General features: G+C 40.3%; 1 protein-coding gene across 1 annotated transcript in view; it reads left to right on the top strand.

The window, feature by feature from the left end:
* The window catches only part of TMEM131 (transmembrane protein 131), a 175,551-nt gene that overhangs the window by 68,376 nt on the left and 90,018 nt on the right, over positions 1–17,157 (top strand). The window contains exon 4 of the mRNA XM_040267617.1: positions 6,011–6,079. Coding sequence (XP_040123551.1) covers positions 6,011–6,079 — 69 coding nt within the window. The remainder of the gene's footprint in view (positions 1–6,010; positions 6,080–17,157) is intronic.

Genomic DNA, 17,157 nt, shown 5'->3' with positions numbered 1-17,157 from the left:
ATTATTTTATAAATAACAGTAAAATCAGGAAATTAGCATTTAAATAGACTAGTATTTAGTTTACAGACCTTATTTTAATTTTTTCAATTGGTCTGTTTATGACTTTTATTTTAAAAAGTAAAGAAATATTTATTAGAAGAGGCTAGAGTGAACTACTCCCCCCCACCAAATTTTGTTTGTTCAGTGAAGTCTATCCTTCATTTCTGAATGATGGCTTTGCTGGGTATTGTATTGTTGTTTGATAGTTATTTTCTTTCAGTATTTTAAATATGTCATTCCACTGTCTCTCTGCTTACAAAATTTTTATTGGGAAATCCACTTGTACGGTAGCCCCTCCTTATCTGTGGGACATTCATTTCAAACACTGCTCTGTTCCTGCAGGTGGTAACGAACACTGAATATACTCCATTTTTTCCTATACTGACGCTGGGTCACATGTACAGAAGGGCACAAGGGACAAAGGGGAGTCATGTCTCAGGGCACAGCCAGGCAGCACGAAGTTGCATCATGTTCCTCAGAGAGATGTGCAGCTTAAAACTTAAGCATTCTTTATTTCTGGAATTTTTCATTTAGTGTTTTCAGACCGCAGTTGGATGCACGTAACTGAAACTGCAGAAAATGAAGCCACAGCTGAGGGGCTACTGGAGTCATATGTGGTGGGGTGTGCTCCTTGTATGTGATGTGTTGCTTTTGCTGCTTTCAAGATTCTCTCTTTGACTTTTGACAAGTTAATCATAATGTGCCTTTTCAAGTTCAGCCTATGTGGGGTTCTTTGGGCCTCAGAACCCTGGATGCCCTTTCATCTCCCCACAGCACTAGGGAAGCTCACTGTCTCCCTTGGGCTCTCCCCTGCCCTAGAGAAACTGCGGTACAGGGGCCCTCTCAGTGCAGCGCTGCCGCAGCCCGGCAATAAGGAGGCGATATGAGCAGATTGCGGCCTTTTCTCTTACCGTTCTAATACACTGGGGGTTTTGTTTGTTTTTGAGTTTTTCTTTCTTTTTTTCCTCTGTGGTCCAGGGATGTTCTCTGGGCTCCATACTAGAAGTAACCAATCAGATTCCAGAGGTGCAGAGCCCTGGAATTTTATCTGCATTTCTACAAGCATCCTACATGATTAAGATCTAGGTAGACCACAAATCATTCGTTAAGAAATACTGGGCCAAAGAGTACCTTTGGTTTAGGTAGTAATTACCCCTAGGAAAACATTTTAAATGTCATAGTTCACGCACATTCCCAAAGCTCTCAGAAGGTACTGTATGCTTTATTTAGGAAGGTCTTGTATGCAAATAATCACCATGGTGTGATCACTCACCTAGAGCCAGACATCCTGGAATTTGAAGTCAAATGGGCTTTAGAAAGCATCACTACGAACAAAGCTAGTGGAGGTGATGGAATTCCAGTTGAGCTATTTCAGATCCTAAAGATGAAGCTGTGAAAGTGCTGCACTCAATATGCCAGCTAACTTGGAAAACTCAGCAGTGGCCACAGGACTGGAAAAGGTCAGTTTTCATTCCAATCCCAAAGAAAGGCAATACCAAACAATGCTCAAACTACCACACAATTACACTCATCTCACACGCTAGTAAAGTAAGCTCAAAATTCTCCAAGCCAGGCTTCAACAATACATGAACCGTGAACTTCCAGATGTTCAAACTGATTTTAGAAAAGGCAGAGGAACCAGAGATCAAATTGCTAACATCCGCTGGATCATGGAAAAAGCAAGAGAGTTCCAGAAAAACATCTATTTCTGCTTTATTGAATACGCCAAAGCCTTTGACTGTGTGGATCACAATCAACTGTGGAAAATTCTTCAAGAGATGGGAATACCAGAGCACCTGACCTGCCTCTTGAGAAATCTGTATGCAGGTCAGGAAGCAACAGTTAGAACTGGACATGGAACAACAGACTGGTTCCAAATAGGAAAAGGAGTACGTCAAGGCTGTATATTGTCACCCTGCTTATTTAACTTATATGCAGAGTACGTCATAAGAAATGCTGGGCTAGAGGAAGCACCAGCTGGAATCAAGATTGCTGGGAGAAATATCAATAACCTCAGGTATGCAAATGACACCACCCTTATGTCAAAAAGTGAAAAACTAAAGAGCCTCTTGATGAAAGTGAAAGAGGAAAGAGAAAAAGTTGGCTTAAAGCTCAACATTCAGAAAACAAAGATCATGGCATCTGGTCCCATCACTTCATGGCAAATAGATCGGGAAACAGTAGCTGACTTTATTTTTTTGGGCTCCAGAATCACTGTAGATGGTGATTGTAGCCATAAAATTAAAAGACACTTACTCCTTGGAATAAAAGTTATGACCAACCTAGATAGCATATTGAAAAGCAGAGACATTACTTTGCCAACAAAGGTCCATCTAGTCAAGGCTATGGTTTTTCCTGTGGTCATGTATGGATGTGAGAGTTGGACTGTGAAGAAAGCTGAGTGCTGAAGAATTGATGCTTTTGAACTGTGGTGTTGGAGAAGAGTCTAGAGAGTCCCTTGGACTGCAAGGAGATCCAACCAGTCCATCCTAAAGGAGATCAGTCCTGGATGTTCATTGGAAGGACTGAGGTGGAAGCTGAAACTCCAATACTTTGACCACCTGATGCGAAGAGCTGACTCATTTGAAAAGACCCTGATGCTGGGAAGGATTGAAGGCAGGAGCATAAGTGGATGACAGAGCATGAGATGTTTGGATGGGATCACTGACTCAATGGACACGAGTTTGGGTAAACTCTGGGAGTTGGTGATGGACAGGAAGGCCTGGCATGCAGCCCATGAGGTCGCAAAAAGTCGGACATGACTGAGCGACTGAACTGAACTGTATGCTTAACTTTGACCTTGACAGTTCACCAAGAAACATAGATTTCTTGTATCTCTCCAGTTGTTCTCTCATTTGAAGTCAGAAAATAGCCCTTATTCATCTCCTTATCTCGAAATAAGCAGTTATAGTTTCATGAAAATAAAAAATTTTATTGAGGCTTCCAAAACAAATGCAATCACTGCAGAAAGCATAAGATCATGTATTACTTATTTAATGTCTCAGATTCTGTTTCTTTGGAAGTGACGAAGGGCACCATTTTTCATACTGCTTCTCCAGTTTATTTTTCAACCTTATGGATTCGTAGACACTTGCTTTTTAAAGCACTCAGCAGTGTCATGGCCATTCTAAATAAACAGTAGCAACCATTTCAATCAGCTGTGGGTACACAACAGCTATGTTGTTGGATTTTTGGTTTTGTTAAAATAAGTTTATATGCCTATGACAATTTGTGTTGTACCCACTCAACTGTTAAATTGTTCCTTAGATACAGATCTGCTGTTGTCTTGAAAATACACATTTATTTATGAGGTAATCGTCTTTTATATATTGTTCTCTCTATCTCATATTCTGGGAGCATCCTATAAATGTCACAGTAACAATTGCTGGACACCACCTCTTTGGAACATTTTATGGTAGGTCTTAGTCCACGTGAAGCATAACAAAGGAAAACAAGGTCCGAGGATTTAAAAGGAAGAAATAGAATTGTTGTTACTTGCAGGTGATTTGTATATAGAGATAATCCAAGATAGTGGTCATTTTAGCAACACCACATACAATGGCAGGGGAAAGTCTAAGAGAATCTGTAGATTGTTAGAATTGACTCACCAAAATGACTAGGTTTAAGATCACTTCCCTCAATCAGTAACTTTTTAGTATAAAGCAATAACCATGTATATCTACTAATATCTGCGTACTTGACAAATCCGTCTAGGTAAGTGTAAATGTCTGAAACAATCCTCCTGAATGCCTACCCACTACCCTTCCCTGCTTCCAGCCCACTCTCTCGTGTCATGGCTGAGGATCCAGTGTCTCCAGCCAGAATCTTAAGTCATCCTGATGCCTGTCTCCTTTCCCTTACTCTCCACAGTCAGTCCCTCAGCATGGTATCTGCAGCTTCCACCACCACCTCTTGTCGTCACCCTGGCCTACAGTGACTGTCCCCCCCTTCTCTGAACAACTACAGGGCTTCCCTCTTGGGCTCCTGCAATCTTCTTCACACAGCAGCCGGAATTGACCTTTTAAATGTGTTAGTTTAAAGGTCATGTTACTTCCTTGCTTCAAACATATAGAGGCTTATTGTTAAACTGGGAATAGAATCCAAATTCCTACAATGAGACCTGGCCTCTGTAGCTCTCTGATCTCAATTCTGGTCTCTTCCCCCTGCTTCCAGCACTCCAGCCGCTTCAGCCTCCCTGTTCCTCAGTACGCCAAGGACACCCCTGCTTTCTTCCTCCGATCTTCACCTCTCCGGTCTCAACTCGTGTCCCTCCTCAGAGAGACTGTCTCTGTTTCCTGCTGTGTTTGATTTGTCTTTATATGTTGGGCATCATCACGTGATACGTTCCACTTTTGTTTTTCCTACTGGGGTGTTAGTGCCATGAGAACAGGCTCTGTGCCGTGTTCCCATAGCCCCAGCCACTAGACGGCCCCTGACATTCAGGCTATTTGTGTCAAGTGAATGGGGTGTGCACTTTTCTGCCCCCCTTCCCTGACCACTTTAGACATTTCCACTTGCAGTTCTCGGTTCTGTGAGAGAAAAAAAATGTCTTAATCTCCTTTGTATCTCTCGTTTCTAACAGTGTATCTCTAGCTTCCAACAGTGTTAATATATATGAATTAATGACTTACACAGTTACTTTTTACATTGCACTTTTTTCTTGATTGGATGGAGATTTACGTAAGTTTGAGGTTCATACTGTTAAAACTGGTGAACTGATCAGTATCATTATTTTAAGGGAGCAGAAGAGTATTCTTGTTATAGTATGTTTTTTAAGAAGGGCAGAAATCAACAGGGGATAGATTTTGTACCTCTAGCTATAAGGTGGCAGCTATCTTGTGAGGAATTGTGCTCTCATTGTCCCAGTGTCTTTAGTTTTGTGCTCTAGTAAAGTATAATCTTACATTTGATCTTTTCCTTCTTGTGTTTGTCATCTTTAATGCTCAACACATGTAAAAGATTATCAAGCAGCACAGAGTAATGGTCTTAATTGGTGAGACCAAAAACACCTTTAATCTTATTTCTTTAAGCTCAATTATTCCACTACTTAGAATATTTAATCTTTATTGAATTGAGTTAAAGCTAGATTTTCTACATTTTCTGTATGTCCTTGTTAATTTCTAATGTATTTCCAAATGAAATTGCTCTATCATTTGAAGCTTGTGCTCTTCTGAATTACGGAGGTAATGAAATAAAGTAGTCTCACAAAAATAAGTTTTGCCCCTCCGTCATTTCTTAAAATGCAACAGAAAGATAATCTACTATTTAGAAACTTTAGTGGCCAACTTTCTCACTTTCTTAGTTTGTAAACAGATAACTTCAGGTACGTGGATCACCCCCACCAAAGTCATTTATACTTTGCATCAATATTTGGTTGTGGTAATGTCTAATAGGTTTGCTAGTCAGGGATCTGTTTTAGTGAGAAGTTCTAATATCAAGTGAAATAGTTAGAAATGATACTCAAATATTTAGGCCAAGACGTCATAGGTCAGTATGTCCTGAACTCTCAGATTAAAGATTCATTTCAGTTCCTAGAAACTTCTGTCCCCAAATTGATTTTTGTTTAGTTCTTTGCCACTTTAGTTAAAATGGGATCACAGGGTTTTTTTCTATATATATTGCCTCCAGGTACAGTTAGTTGTGTTAACTACTGTTCATTGTACCTCTATCAGAAAACCCAAATGAACATATAAGGTATATAGTTATCAGTTACATCAGCCAAATAAATTTCAGCAGTCTTCTGGAGTATTTTCTGTTTCCATATACCTTTGAATAGGAAAGATACTTTAAAAAACAAAAACATGCATTTATTTATTTATTCTAATATAAAAAGTAGCACATATTTCTAATACGTTAGACTCCATTTTTCTAGATACTCTGTCATGAAAAAAACTCAAGTGTCTGACTTTGGTTTGGGGAAATATATAGTTTGAAAAATTGCTTCTTAACGCTGTTTTCTTTTTATTTACAGTATATCTCTGTACCGGGGTAACTGCAGACCTATACGATTTGAGCCACCAATGCTGGATTTCCATGAACAGTAAGTTCAAAGTTTTTTTTTAACCACAGTTTTCCATTAAACCATTATATGTATTTTATGCAAGCATGTGTCTTGCCTTTTGCCTGTGATATCTTGAATGATAAAGTTACATGTTCAAGTCATCAGGAAAGTAAATAACCTTGAGTACAGTTTGAACATAGAAAGTATCTATTATGAGTCTAGCATATACTCTTAACTTTTGAAGTCTTTTGTTCAGAGGATCCTATCTTTAGAAGCAACATTAAACTTAGGGTTACCTTTCTGATTAGCACTTAATTTCCATCTTTATTATTTAACATTTTTTCCTTGTGGATATAGAAGAATATATTAATTCGTTTGATACATATACTTTTAAGGTACAAACTTTTATATGTCTTCAAATAAATAATATTATCACCAACCCAGGAAGCCAAACAAAAGCAGATCCTAAAGGAAGCTGTGGTTCAAGAACAGAATTACTTCCTCAAAACATGGTTCTGCTTACCTTCTACCTCTGGGTCTCAGGTTTTGCACATCTCAGGTACCCTGAGGGGAAGACAGGTCTTCAACCCATATTTGGTTCCAACTCAATTTAGCAATTAGGAAAAGAGAACATCTTAAATGATACAACTACTAGAGTAATGCTACTCCGATAAGTAAACAGAAGAAGACGATTATTTTTAACTTAAATTTTTTTATTTGCCTTTCTTTTTTTTTATAATTTTTATTAGAGTAAGATTGATTTACAATGTTGTGTTAGTTTCAAGTGTACAGCCAAGTGAATCAGTTACACATGTACATATATCCTTTCTTTTTTAGATTCTTTGCTCTTTTAGGCATTACAGAGTATCGAGTAGAGTTCCCTGTGCTATACAGTTCAGTTCAGTTCAGTCGCTCAGTTGTGTTCAACTCTTTGCGACCCCATGAACCGCAGCACGCCAGGCCTCCCTGTCCATCACCAACTCCCAGAGTCCCCCCAAACCGATGTCCATCGAGTCGGTGATGCCATCCAGCCATCTCATTCTCTGTCGTCCCCTTCTCCTCCTGCCCCCAATCCCTCCCAGCATCAGAGTCTTTTCAAGTGAGTCAGCTCTTCGCATCAGATGGCCAAAGTACTGGAGTTTCAGCTTCCACATCAGCCCTTCCAATGAACACCCTGGACTGGTCTCCTTTAGGATGGACTGGTTGGATCTCCTTGCAGTCCAAGGGACTCTCTAGACTCTTCTCCAACACCACAGTTCAAAAGCATCAAGTCTTTTGTGCTCAGCTTTCTCTATAGGCCAACTCTCAAATCCATACATGACCACAGGAAAAACCATAGCCTTGACTAGACGGACCTTAGTCAGCAAAGTAATGTCTCTGCTTTTGAATATACTATCTAGGTTGGTCATAACTTTTCTTCCAAGGAGTAAGCGTCTTTTAATTTCATGGCTGCAGTCACCATCTGCAGTGATTTTGGAGCCCAGAAAAATAAAGTCTGACACTGTTTTCAGTGTTTCCCCATCTATTTGCCATGAAGTGATGGGACCGGATGCCATGATCTTCGTTTTCTGAATGTTGAGCTTTAAGCCAACTTTTTCACTCTCCTCTTTCACTTTTATCGAGAGGCTTTTTAGCTCCTCTTCACTCTCTGCCATAAGGGTGGTGTCATCTGCATATCTGAGGTTATTGATATTTCTCCCAGCAAAACTGATTCCAGCTTGTGCTTCTTCCAGTCCAGCGTTTCTCATGATGTACTCTGCATAGAAGTTAAATAAGCAAGGTGACAATATATAGCCTTGACGTACTCCTTGTCCTATTTGGAACCAGTCTGTTGTTCCATGTCCAGTTCTAACTGTTGTTTCCTGACCTGCAAACAGGTTTCTCAAGAGGCAGGTCAGGTGATCTGGTATTCCCATCTCTTTCAGAATTTTCCGTCTGTAGTTTATTGTGATCCACACAGTCAAAGGCTTTGGCGTATTCAATAAAGCAGAAATAGATGTTTTTCTGGAACTCTTGCTTTTTTGATGATCCAGCATATGTTGGCAATTTGATCTCTGGTTCCCCTACGTTTTCTAAAACCAGCTTGAACATCTGGAAGTTCACGGTTCACGTATTGCTGAAGCCTGGCTTGGAGAATTTTGAGCATTACTTTACTAGCATGTGAGATGAGTGCAATTGTGTGATAGTTTGAGCATTCTTTGGCATTGCCTTTCTTTGGGATTGGAATGAAAACTGACCTTTTCCAGTCCTGTGGCCACTGCTGAGTTTTCCAAATTAGCTGGCATATTGAGTGCAGCACTTTCACAGCATCATCTTTCACTTTTATCGAGAGGCTTTTTAGCTCCTCTTCATCTTCTGCCATAAGGGTGGTGTCATCTGCATATCTGAGGTTATTGATATTGAGTGAAAGGAGAGTGAAAAAGTAGGTCCTTATTAATTCCTTATCATCTGTTTTATATATAGTAGTGTGTATACCTCAGTCCCAATCTCCCAATTTATCCTATCCCCTCTTTTCCCCCTGGTGATTGTAAATTTTTCTTCTACATCTGTTACTCTGTTTCTGTTTTATGAATAAGTTCATTTGTACCATTTTTTTCAGATCCACATATAAGGGATACCATATGATAATTTGTCTTTCTCAGACTTCACTCAGTATGGCAATCTGTAATAATCTCTAGGTCCATCCATGTTGCTGCAAATAGCATTGTTTCGCTTTTTTATGACTGAGTAATATGCCATGTATATGTGTACCACATGTTCTTTATCCACTCCTCTGCTGATGGGCATTTAGGTTGCTTCCATGTCTTGGATATTGTAAATAGTGCTACAGTGAACATTGGAGTGCAGATATCTTTATGAATTATGGTTTTCTCTGGATATATATGCCCAGGAATGGACTTGCTGGATCATATGGTAGATCTATTTTTAGTTTTTTAAGGAGCCTACTAGTAGCTATACTAATTTACATTTCCACCAGCAGTGTAAGTGGCCTCCCTTTCCTCTATACCCTCTCAGCATTTATGAGAAGAAAATAACTTAAAGGGAAAGGTAATAGGAACTGTACGCAGAACTATTGAGTCAATAAATGAAAACTGTCATTTCTTTTTAATGTTGTCAGAGTTGTCCTTAACCATTTTCTACTAGTAAAGACATTAAATTTAAATAATTTCTTTGCATTCTCAAACCTAGAATACTTGAATATATCAGTCATACTGGTATAGAACCATGGTAGAACAGTTAGCAGAAGAGCTATCTGCTGGCAACTCCATCTTCTCAGGTGTTTATATTCTTACAAAGATCATGGATCTTGGAGGGGATAAAGAGAAGTTTGTATGCTTCCTTCTGTACTGTTAGATGGAATCAGTGTTTGCAAATAGTCGTTATATGAAGAGTAAAACTGACTTGTGGGTATTGGACTTAAAGACCATAATGTTCAGATAGGAAATACATCACTCTTGTTCTTGTCCTGTAAAAAGGTTGAGGTACAATGTTGAGGCAAGAAAACATAGGGTTCTTAATGTGATCCAGTCTCCTTCTGTCAAATGCAAGATATTTAATGAAACATGCCATGCACTTTGATCTTTAGCAAGAGAGTTCATTATTTTAAAAACAATAATGAGTAAAATTGTCTTTAAGTTTGTTCTTCTCCTGAGTGAATCAGAAGAGGGGCTGATGAGCTCCAGTCTAGGACTGTGGCAAGGGCCATGTTTATGATGATACCATGAGCCAGAGGAGATCGATGGACAGTAGCAAAACTTAAAATCTAATGTAGTGAGTTTTCTTACTTTGAAAAGCTTAACAATAACCATTCTAGAGAGATTGTTTCAGAAGTTAGACCCAGTGTTTTTCACTTTATTTTTTATTTTTTTTTGGCCTTTAAGTGATTTATGTGTTTTTTTTAATTTATTTTTTATTTTACTTTACAATTCTGTATTGGTTTTGCCATACATTGACATGATTCCACCACGGGTGTAGGGAGTTTTAAAAATTTCACAAATCCTTTAAGATAAAGAAATGTTCAGGTATACTAAATACCTGAATCGGAATTGGTAGTGCCTGTTTCAGATTATCTGTCACTCCGCACTTTAATGCACCATCCTCCAAATAGAAGAAATTGAGATAAAGTCGAGCAAAATTCTAGACTAGTTTTAACCCTTTTGGGATCATGGTGGTGTTTTTTTTTAAGAACGGATGAAAGCTGTGGCAACCTCTTCCCTTCCTTTCCCCAATGCTTACATACACACAAAATAATATTTTACATACATGTTCAAGGGTTTTATAGCCATCCCTCTCGAAGTCCATATCTGGATCCTTAAGAGCTAGTGAATTCCTGTTCTAGACCACAGATTATTAAATCACTACTACAGAATTTGCTGGGGTTTTGCCTGATGTGCTAGCCATACATGTTCACTGTAGTAAACTTAGAAAATGCTTATTAAGAGAAGGAAGAAAAAAATTACCAGTAATCCAGCCACTCAGGAACATTACCACTGAACTTTTATCCTTTAAGTCCTTTTTCTGTGTATCTGAATTTATTTATTGAGTTACGAAATATAACAATATTTTCTGAACATAAACTATTTTATGAGCTGCTTTCTAAACATAATATACCATGCCTTTTTTGATTCCATCAAATTTTATTTTATGTATGCATTTTAAAAATTGCATAAACAGCAAATTGTATGTATGCATTTAAAAAATTCATTTATTGTTTTAAACTTTTTGTTTTGTAATCAGTACTGAAACTAATGCTTTAAACACAGCCATGACTTTCAGAAGAGAGTCCAAAATTATGAGATGAAAAGATATCCAAAATGTGAAACCTTTTTAGTTAAGATTTAGTCTAGAGAATAATTGAGTGTCATGTACAAAGAGAACTGATAGGAGTCAGTGAATTGATGTACAACCAGAGAGGAAATAAATGAGATTTCTTTAAGAGACTGGTGCTGACCCCAGAGAACTGGAGATGTCCTGAGCTGAGAGCAGCTGTTGATGCTGTGGTGAACATGTGCGAACAGACAGATGAACCCCAGGACAGACAAGGGTCGGGTCATACAGTGAAGAAGAGTGCATGAAGCCACATGTGCACTCTTAGGGACAACACAGTCACACTGGACTGCTTCCCAAAGCAACACATTTATATGCTGCTGCCAGAAGTCAAAATGAAAAACAAATTCTATCCTTAATTTAGACTTTTCTGGGTCCAACCTGAGAGCCCTGAACAGAGTTTGTTTTTATCTTGTAAAGTGGATCTCACAGAAGTGAATCAGTAGAAGTAGGAGTTGGGAGCTAGTAAAGTAATGCCCAAAATTCTCCAAGCCAGGCTTTAGCAATACGTGAACCGTGAACTCCCTGATGTTCAAGCTGGTTTTAGAAAAGGCAGAGGAACCAGAGATCAAATTGCCAACATCGCTGGATCATGGAAAAAGCAAGAGAGTTCCAGAAAAACATCTATTTCTGCTTTATTGAATATGCCAAAGCCTTTGACTGTGTGGATCACAATAAACTGTGGAAAATTCTGAAAGAGATGGGAATACCAGTCCACCTAATCTGCCTCTTGAGAAATCTGTATGCAGGTCAGGAAGCAACAGTTAGAACTGGACATGGAGCAACAGACTGGTTCCAAATAGGACAAGGAGTATGTCAAGGCTATAAATTGTCACCCTGCTTATTTAACTTATATGCAGAGTACATCATGAGAAATGCTGGACTGGAAGAAACACGAGCTGGAATCAAGATTGCCAGGAGAAATATCAATAACCTCAGATATGCAGATGACACCACCCTAATGACAGAAAGTGAAGAGGAACTTGATGAAAGTGAAAGAGGAGAGCGAAAAAGTTGGCTTAAAGCTCAACATTCAGAAAACGAAGATCATGGTATCCGGTCCCATTACTTCATGGGAAATAGATGTGGAAACAATGTCAGACTTTATTTTTTTGGGCTCCAAAATCACTGCAGATGGTGATTGCAGCCATGAAATTAAAAGACACTTACTCCTTGGAAGAAAAGTTATGACCAACCTAGATAGTATATTCAAAAGCAAAGACATTACTTTGCCGACTAAGGTCCGTCTAGTCAAGGCTAGGGTTTTTCCTGTTGTCATGTATGGATATGAGTTGGACTGTGAAGAAGGCTGAGCGCCGAAGACTTGATGCTTTTGAACTGTGGTGTTGGAGAAGACTCTTGAGAGTCCCTTGGACTGCAAGGAGATCCAGCCAGTCCATTCTGAAGGAGATCAACCCTGGGATTTCTTTGGAAGGAATGATGCTAAAGCTGAAGCTACAGTACTTTGGCCACCTCATGAGAAGAGTTGACTCATTGGAAAAGACTCTGATGCTGGGAGGGATTAGGGGCAGGAGGAGCAGGGGATGACAGAGGATGAAATGGCTGGATGGCATCACAGAGTCGATGGACATGAGTTTGAGTGAACTCGGGAGATGGTGATGGACAGGGAGGCCTGGCGTGCTGCGATTCATGGGGTCTCAAAGAGTCGAACACGACTGAGTGACTGAACTGAACTGAAGGAGTTGGGAGCAAATGTGAACAGGTGTATTAGGATTCAGTCAGAGGAACAGATCCAGTCAGAGATTTTTATATGTGTGAGAGAGAGTATATGACTGTATGTGTTTATGTATGTAGAGTTTTTGAGGAATTGACATATAATTGTGGGAGCTGGTTAAGCAGGCCCACAGTGTACAAGGGCAGGTACCCAGGAAGAGACAGTTGCCTTGGACTGGATTCCAAGGAAGCAGGGCAATCATAGATCCAGCTGTTGTTGGGAGTCTCTTAGCGAACGCAAGGACCAAACTCTCTTTGAAAGCTCCAGATGTGTTATACATACTTTAAGAGGCTCCACTCTCGGAAAGGAATTTTTCATGGATGGTTTCATGCAACCATACAGAAAAGTAGAACAGATAGTAAATATATTCTTAAACTAAATTCTGTAATTAAAAACCTTCCTATGTTCATATTTTTATTGATTTTTTATTTATTTTATTTTTTTCTTTCTTTTTTTTTTAAATTTATTTATTTTTACTTTACAATTCTGTATTGGTTTTGGCATACATTGACATGAATCCACCACGGGTGTACAAGTGTTCCCAAACATGAACCCCCCTCCCACCACCCTCCCCACAACATCTCTCTGGGTCATCCCCGTGTACCAGCCCCAAGCGTGCCATATCCTGCATCGGACATAGACTGGCAGTTCGATTCTTACATGATATTATACATGTTTCAATGCCATTCTCCCAAATCATCTCACCCTCTCCCTCTCCCTCTGAGTCCAAAAGTCCGCTATACACATCTGTGTCTTTTTCGCTGTCCTGCATACAGGGTCATCATTGCCATCTTTCTAAATTCCATATATATGTGTTAGTATACTGTATTGGTGTTTTTTTAAGATCACTTGTAGCAGACATAATATTTCATCCCTGTTGGTTTTGGCAAACATCTCCACATGTAAGGGCATTCTTCATAACCATAGCACCAAGCTTGCCAGGCTCCTCTGCCCATGAGGGTTCTCCAGGCAAGATACTGGAGTGGGTTGCCATGGCCTACTCCAGGGCATCTTCCCAACCCAGGTCTTCCACACTGCAGGCATATTCTTTACCACCTGAGCCACCAGGAAAGCTCATTATTGGTATTCTAAGAAAATGAACAAGAATTACAGAGTGCCGTAATTCCTCTATTTTGGTCAGCTACGGTGCTGTAGTTGTTTGGTTTGAAGTGATAGAAATCTAACTGCAATGAGTTGAGGCAAAGATGAGGATATACTAGAAGGAATTTCAAGGACCATAATATATCTGTAGAAAGTTCAGAGTCGCAGTGGGGTCTGGGAACAGCAGGATGCACGTTATCCAGTACCCAGGCCCTTCTCCCTGTCCCTTATCTCCCGTCACTTGCTGTCGGCTGCTTCTGTCTCACCGCCTGTATCTTTTTCCTGCAATGACGGGAACAAATCGACTGACTGCTCTTGTAGCCTCCCTCCACAGGGAATAATAAAGCTTCTTTTACTTTGAAAAATCTCAGAGTAGAACAGTCATCACCCTGGCACAGGTGAAGTAGCCACCCACCCTACCCCTCAGACAAGGACAGTGTTTGGTAGTGGATGTGTCTTCCGGGGGTGTCTCTGTAATTATCAGGGTTTCTCTCAGAGAAAGAGTAGTCTGCTGTGGGCAGCAGCTCCAGCTGCAGTCCATCACAACTTCCCTGGCCTGGAGAACCGCTGATGACCTTCTGAAGGCATCCTCTCTAAAACATGCCTTCCCCAGCCTGCCTAGCAGAGTAAGGAACTGCCCCCCTCACTGCCTCTGCGCTGTTGTGTTCACTCCACTGAGCTGGGTTGGATCCCCACCCCAAAGCTGGGTTAGTGTCAAGGCTAATTCACCGGGTGGCTCAGTGGTAAAGAATCTGCCTGCTAATGCAAAAGACATGGGTTCCATCCCTGGTTTGGAAAGATCCCCTGGAGGCGGAAATGGCAACCCACTCTAGTAGCCTAGAGAATTCCATGGACAGAGGAGCCTCACAGACTACCATCCTTGGGGTTGTGAAGAGTTGGATACAACTTAGCGACTGAGCATGCAGTAAAACTTTCTGGGGAGAGCAGGGTAGTCCCATGAAAAATGGCTTGAAAGAGCAGAGAAAGGAGACTGGCTTGAATCGTGTGGTTAGGGGATGAGGCTGGGTGGACTTACATGTCTGAATTTCTCAATAGATCTAAGAGAGAAACTATACAGGCTTTCCTTTAGGCTTACCCGGATATGGGGCATAAGGTGGAGGGACATTGTGGGACTTGAAAACTATTTGTAATCAGGCATCAAAACTAGAGCTGAATTCTTCATTCCACTTGACATCCTCTACTAACTTCTGTCAAAGCATTGGTTACTGTTCTAATTGTTTCTTTTGACGTCTGTTCTCCTCCTAGACCAGACTATCAAGATGAGTTTGTTGTTGGTCAGTTGCTAAGTTGTATCTGACTCTTTGTGACCCCATGGGACTATAACCTGCCAGGCTTCTCTGTCCTCCACTGTCTCCCAGAGATTGCTCAAATTCGTGATACGCACTATTTATCTTTACATATTTAGCCTGTATTTCATACTTAATACACGCCATATGTTATCTTCAAGTCCAACAAGATTGTCTGCTGATTGCTTCTGCTACAGTTAAATTTGTTTTGTTTTTAAGTGCTTTTGCTGGACTTCAGTAAACATTTGCTATACTTTTTCTTCTTGATCCAACTATGTGCAGATGTAATTAATGCCCATGCTGTAAATGTTTCATTAGCTTCATATGTCTGAGTAATTTTAAGACTTGAGAAGTACCCTTAACCGAACATTTTTTTTCCCCCAGAAATTGTTAAGTAACCAGAAATCATTGCTCACTGTACTGTACTTTTACTTATGCACTAAAGTTTTTGCCTTTTGTTTCTGTGAACTATTTTTACTGCTTGTGGTCATTTTTGCTAAACCAGAAGTCACTCTTCATTTCAAAACACCCTTTACGGTATCTGGAAGAACTTTTGAGTTGGATGAAATTTACCACTCCAGGTTGTCGACCAGGGTCTCCAAGATGGTTTCCCGTCCTTCAGCAAAGACACAACTCTAGTTCTGTGGCTGCTGACTAACCCTCCATGGCCTGAGTCCTCTTATTACCCTGCTCATCCCTGCTGTCCTCTAGGTCTTTGATGCTTGATCAAATTAACTTTCTTCAAAAGTAGGCTCTCTTTGTTTTCATCCATTTTGTTTAAATGTATTCTTTAATTCTACCTTCTTCCCCTTTCCCTTACCTTTCTCTCTCCTTCTTTTCTTTCCCCTTTTTCTTCTTTGTCTGTAACAGTTAGCCTGGAGAAATCTTGGACATGACCACCCTCCCCTTTACTCACCCCCCTAGTTACATATGCCAGTGCTGTTAAATATTTTTCTGTTTCCATAACAACTCCTTTTTTCAAACATTTACTGTAGTTTTAAAAGATTCTTTGGGTGAGGACTTGTTTCATTGAGTTCTTTGGTTTATATAATTAAGTACAGAAAATCTTGGTTTCAAGTCTAAAGTTTAAAGTAGAGACTTAATGGCTTTCTAAAAACGTGTAAATTGAATAAACTTGCTATAAATGGAGGTCTTTACTGTCAAGTGAAAGTCAGTTTATGAGAGCCATTTCTCCCTAATCACTTTCTGGTATTCCCAGAAAACTAAGTAGGCCATCTCTTCTAAAGGGCTGTTTGGCGCTTTTTAGCTTTCCAATTTCCCACTGTTCTACCAACACCCCAGTTCAGCCTGAGGGTGCTGTGCTCAGACGCTCAGTCGTGTCCAACTCTTTGTGATCTCATAGACGTAGCCCACCGGGCTCCTCTGTCCCTGGGATTCTCTCAGCAAGAACACTGGAGTGGATTGCCATTTACTCCTCCAGGGGATCTTCCTGACCCAGGGATCAAATCTGTATCTCTTACGTCTCCCCTGGCCGGCAGGTTCTTTTACCAGATATGCTTGAGGCGCTGGTCGGGTTTTGCGGTGGTTGAGTGGTGCAGAGCACTGCATGCTGATTCGGCGCAGCTTCCTGCCAGAAGTGCTGCTGATAGACCTCTCTGCCACTGCCACTCATAAAGTTTGTCTGAGGGCAGCTGCTCAGCCATCTCTTCAGCTATTCTGTGGCATTGCATTGTCACCTTTCTGTGGCTAGAAAAATTGCCATTGACCACAAAATTGCAGCTTACTTTCCAAGCTTGTCTCTAATTCATGAGTGCTTCTTCCTAATTCTTTCGGGTCTCAGACTCTTGTAAAATACAGGCAGCTAGTCAGAAGCTCTGCCCTGTCAGCCCAGAGAGCAGCTGTATAATCAGCTTGATTTATCTCTAAATAATTCACAGTAACCCTCTTGGCCCTACTTTGAAGCAGCTGATAATGGAAACAAGCAAGACCAGCACCAGCAGAGCTTTGAAAATCTTCGTCTTATTTTCACGTCTTACTCTCTTGCCAAGCAGTAGCACGTGATGTCTGTGACAGGAGGAGTCTAAGGTGGCCTCCAGGTTCCTGGTCCCTAAGGAGCACATACACCTGCTCCCAATCATATCTAAGCAAACACTAACCTAGACGTTGCTATAAAGAATTTTGAAAGT

This window comes from Oryx dammah, unplaced genomic scaffold (assembly GCF_014754425.2).
Source record: "Oryx dammah isolate SB20612 unplaced genomic scaffold, SCBI_Odam_1.1 HiC_scaffold_25, whole genome shotgun sequence".
Lineage (NCBI taxonomy): Eukaryota > Metazoa > Chordata > Mammalia > Artiodactyla > Bovidae > Oryx > Oryx dammah.
Note: the sequence above shows the minus strand (reverse complement) of the source record. Positions and strands in the feature narration are given on the sequence as shown.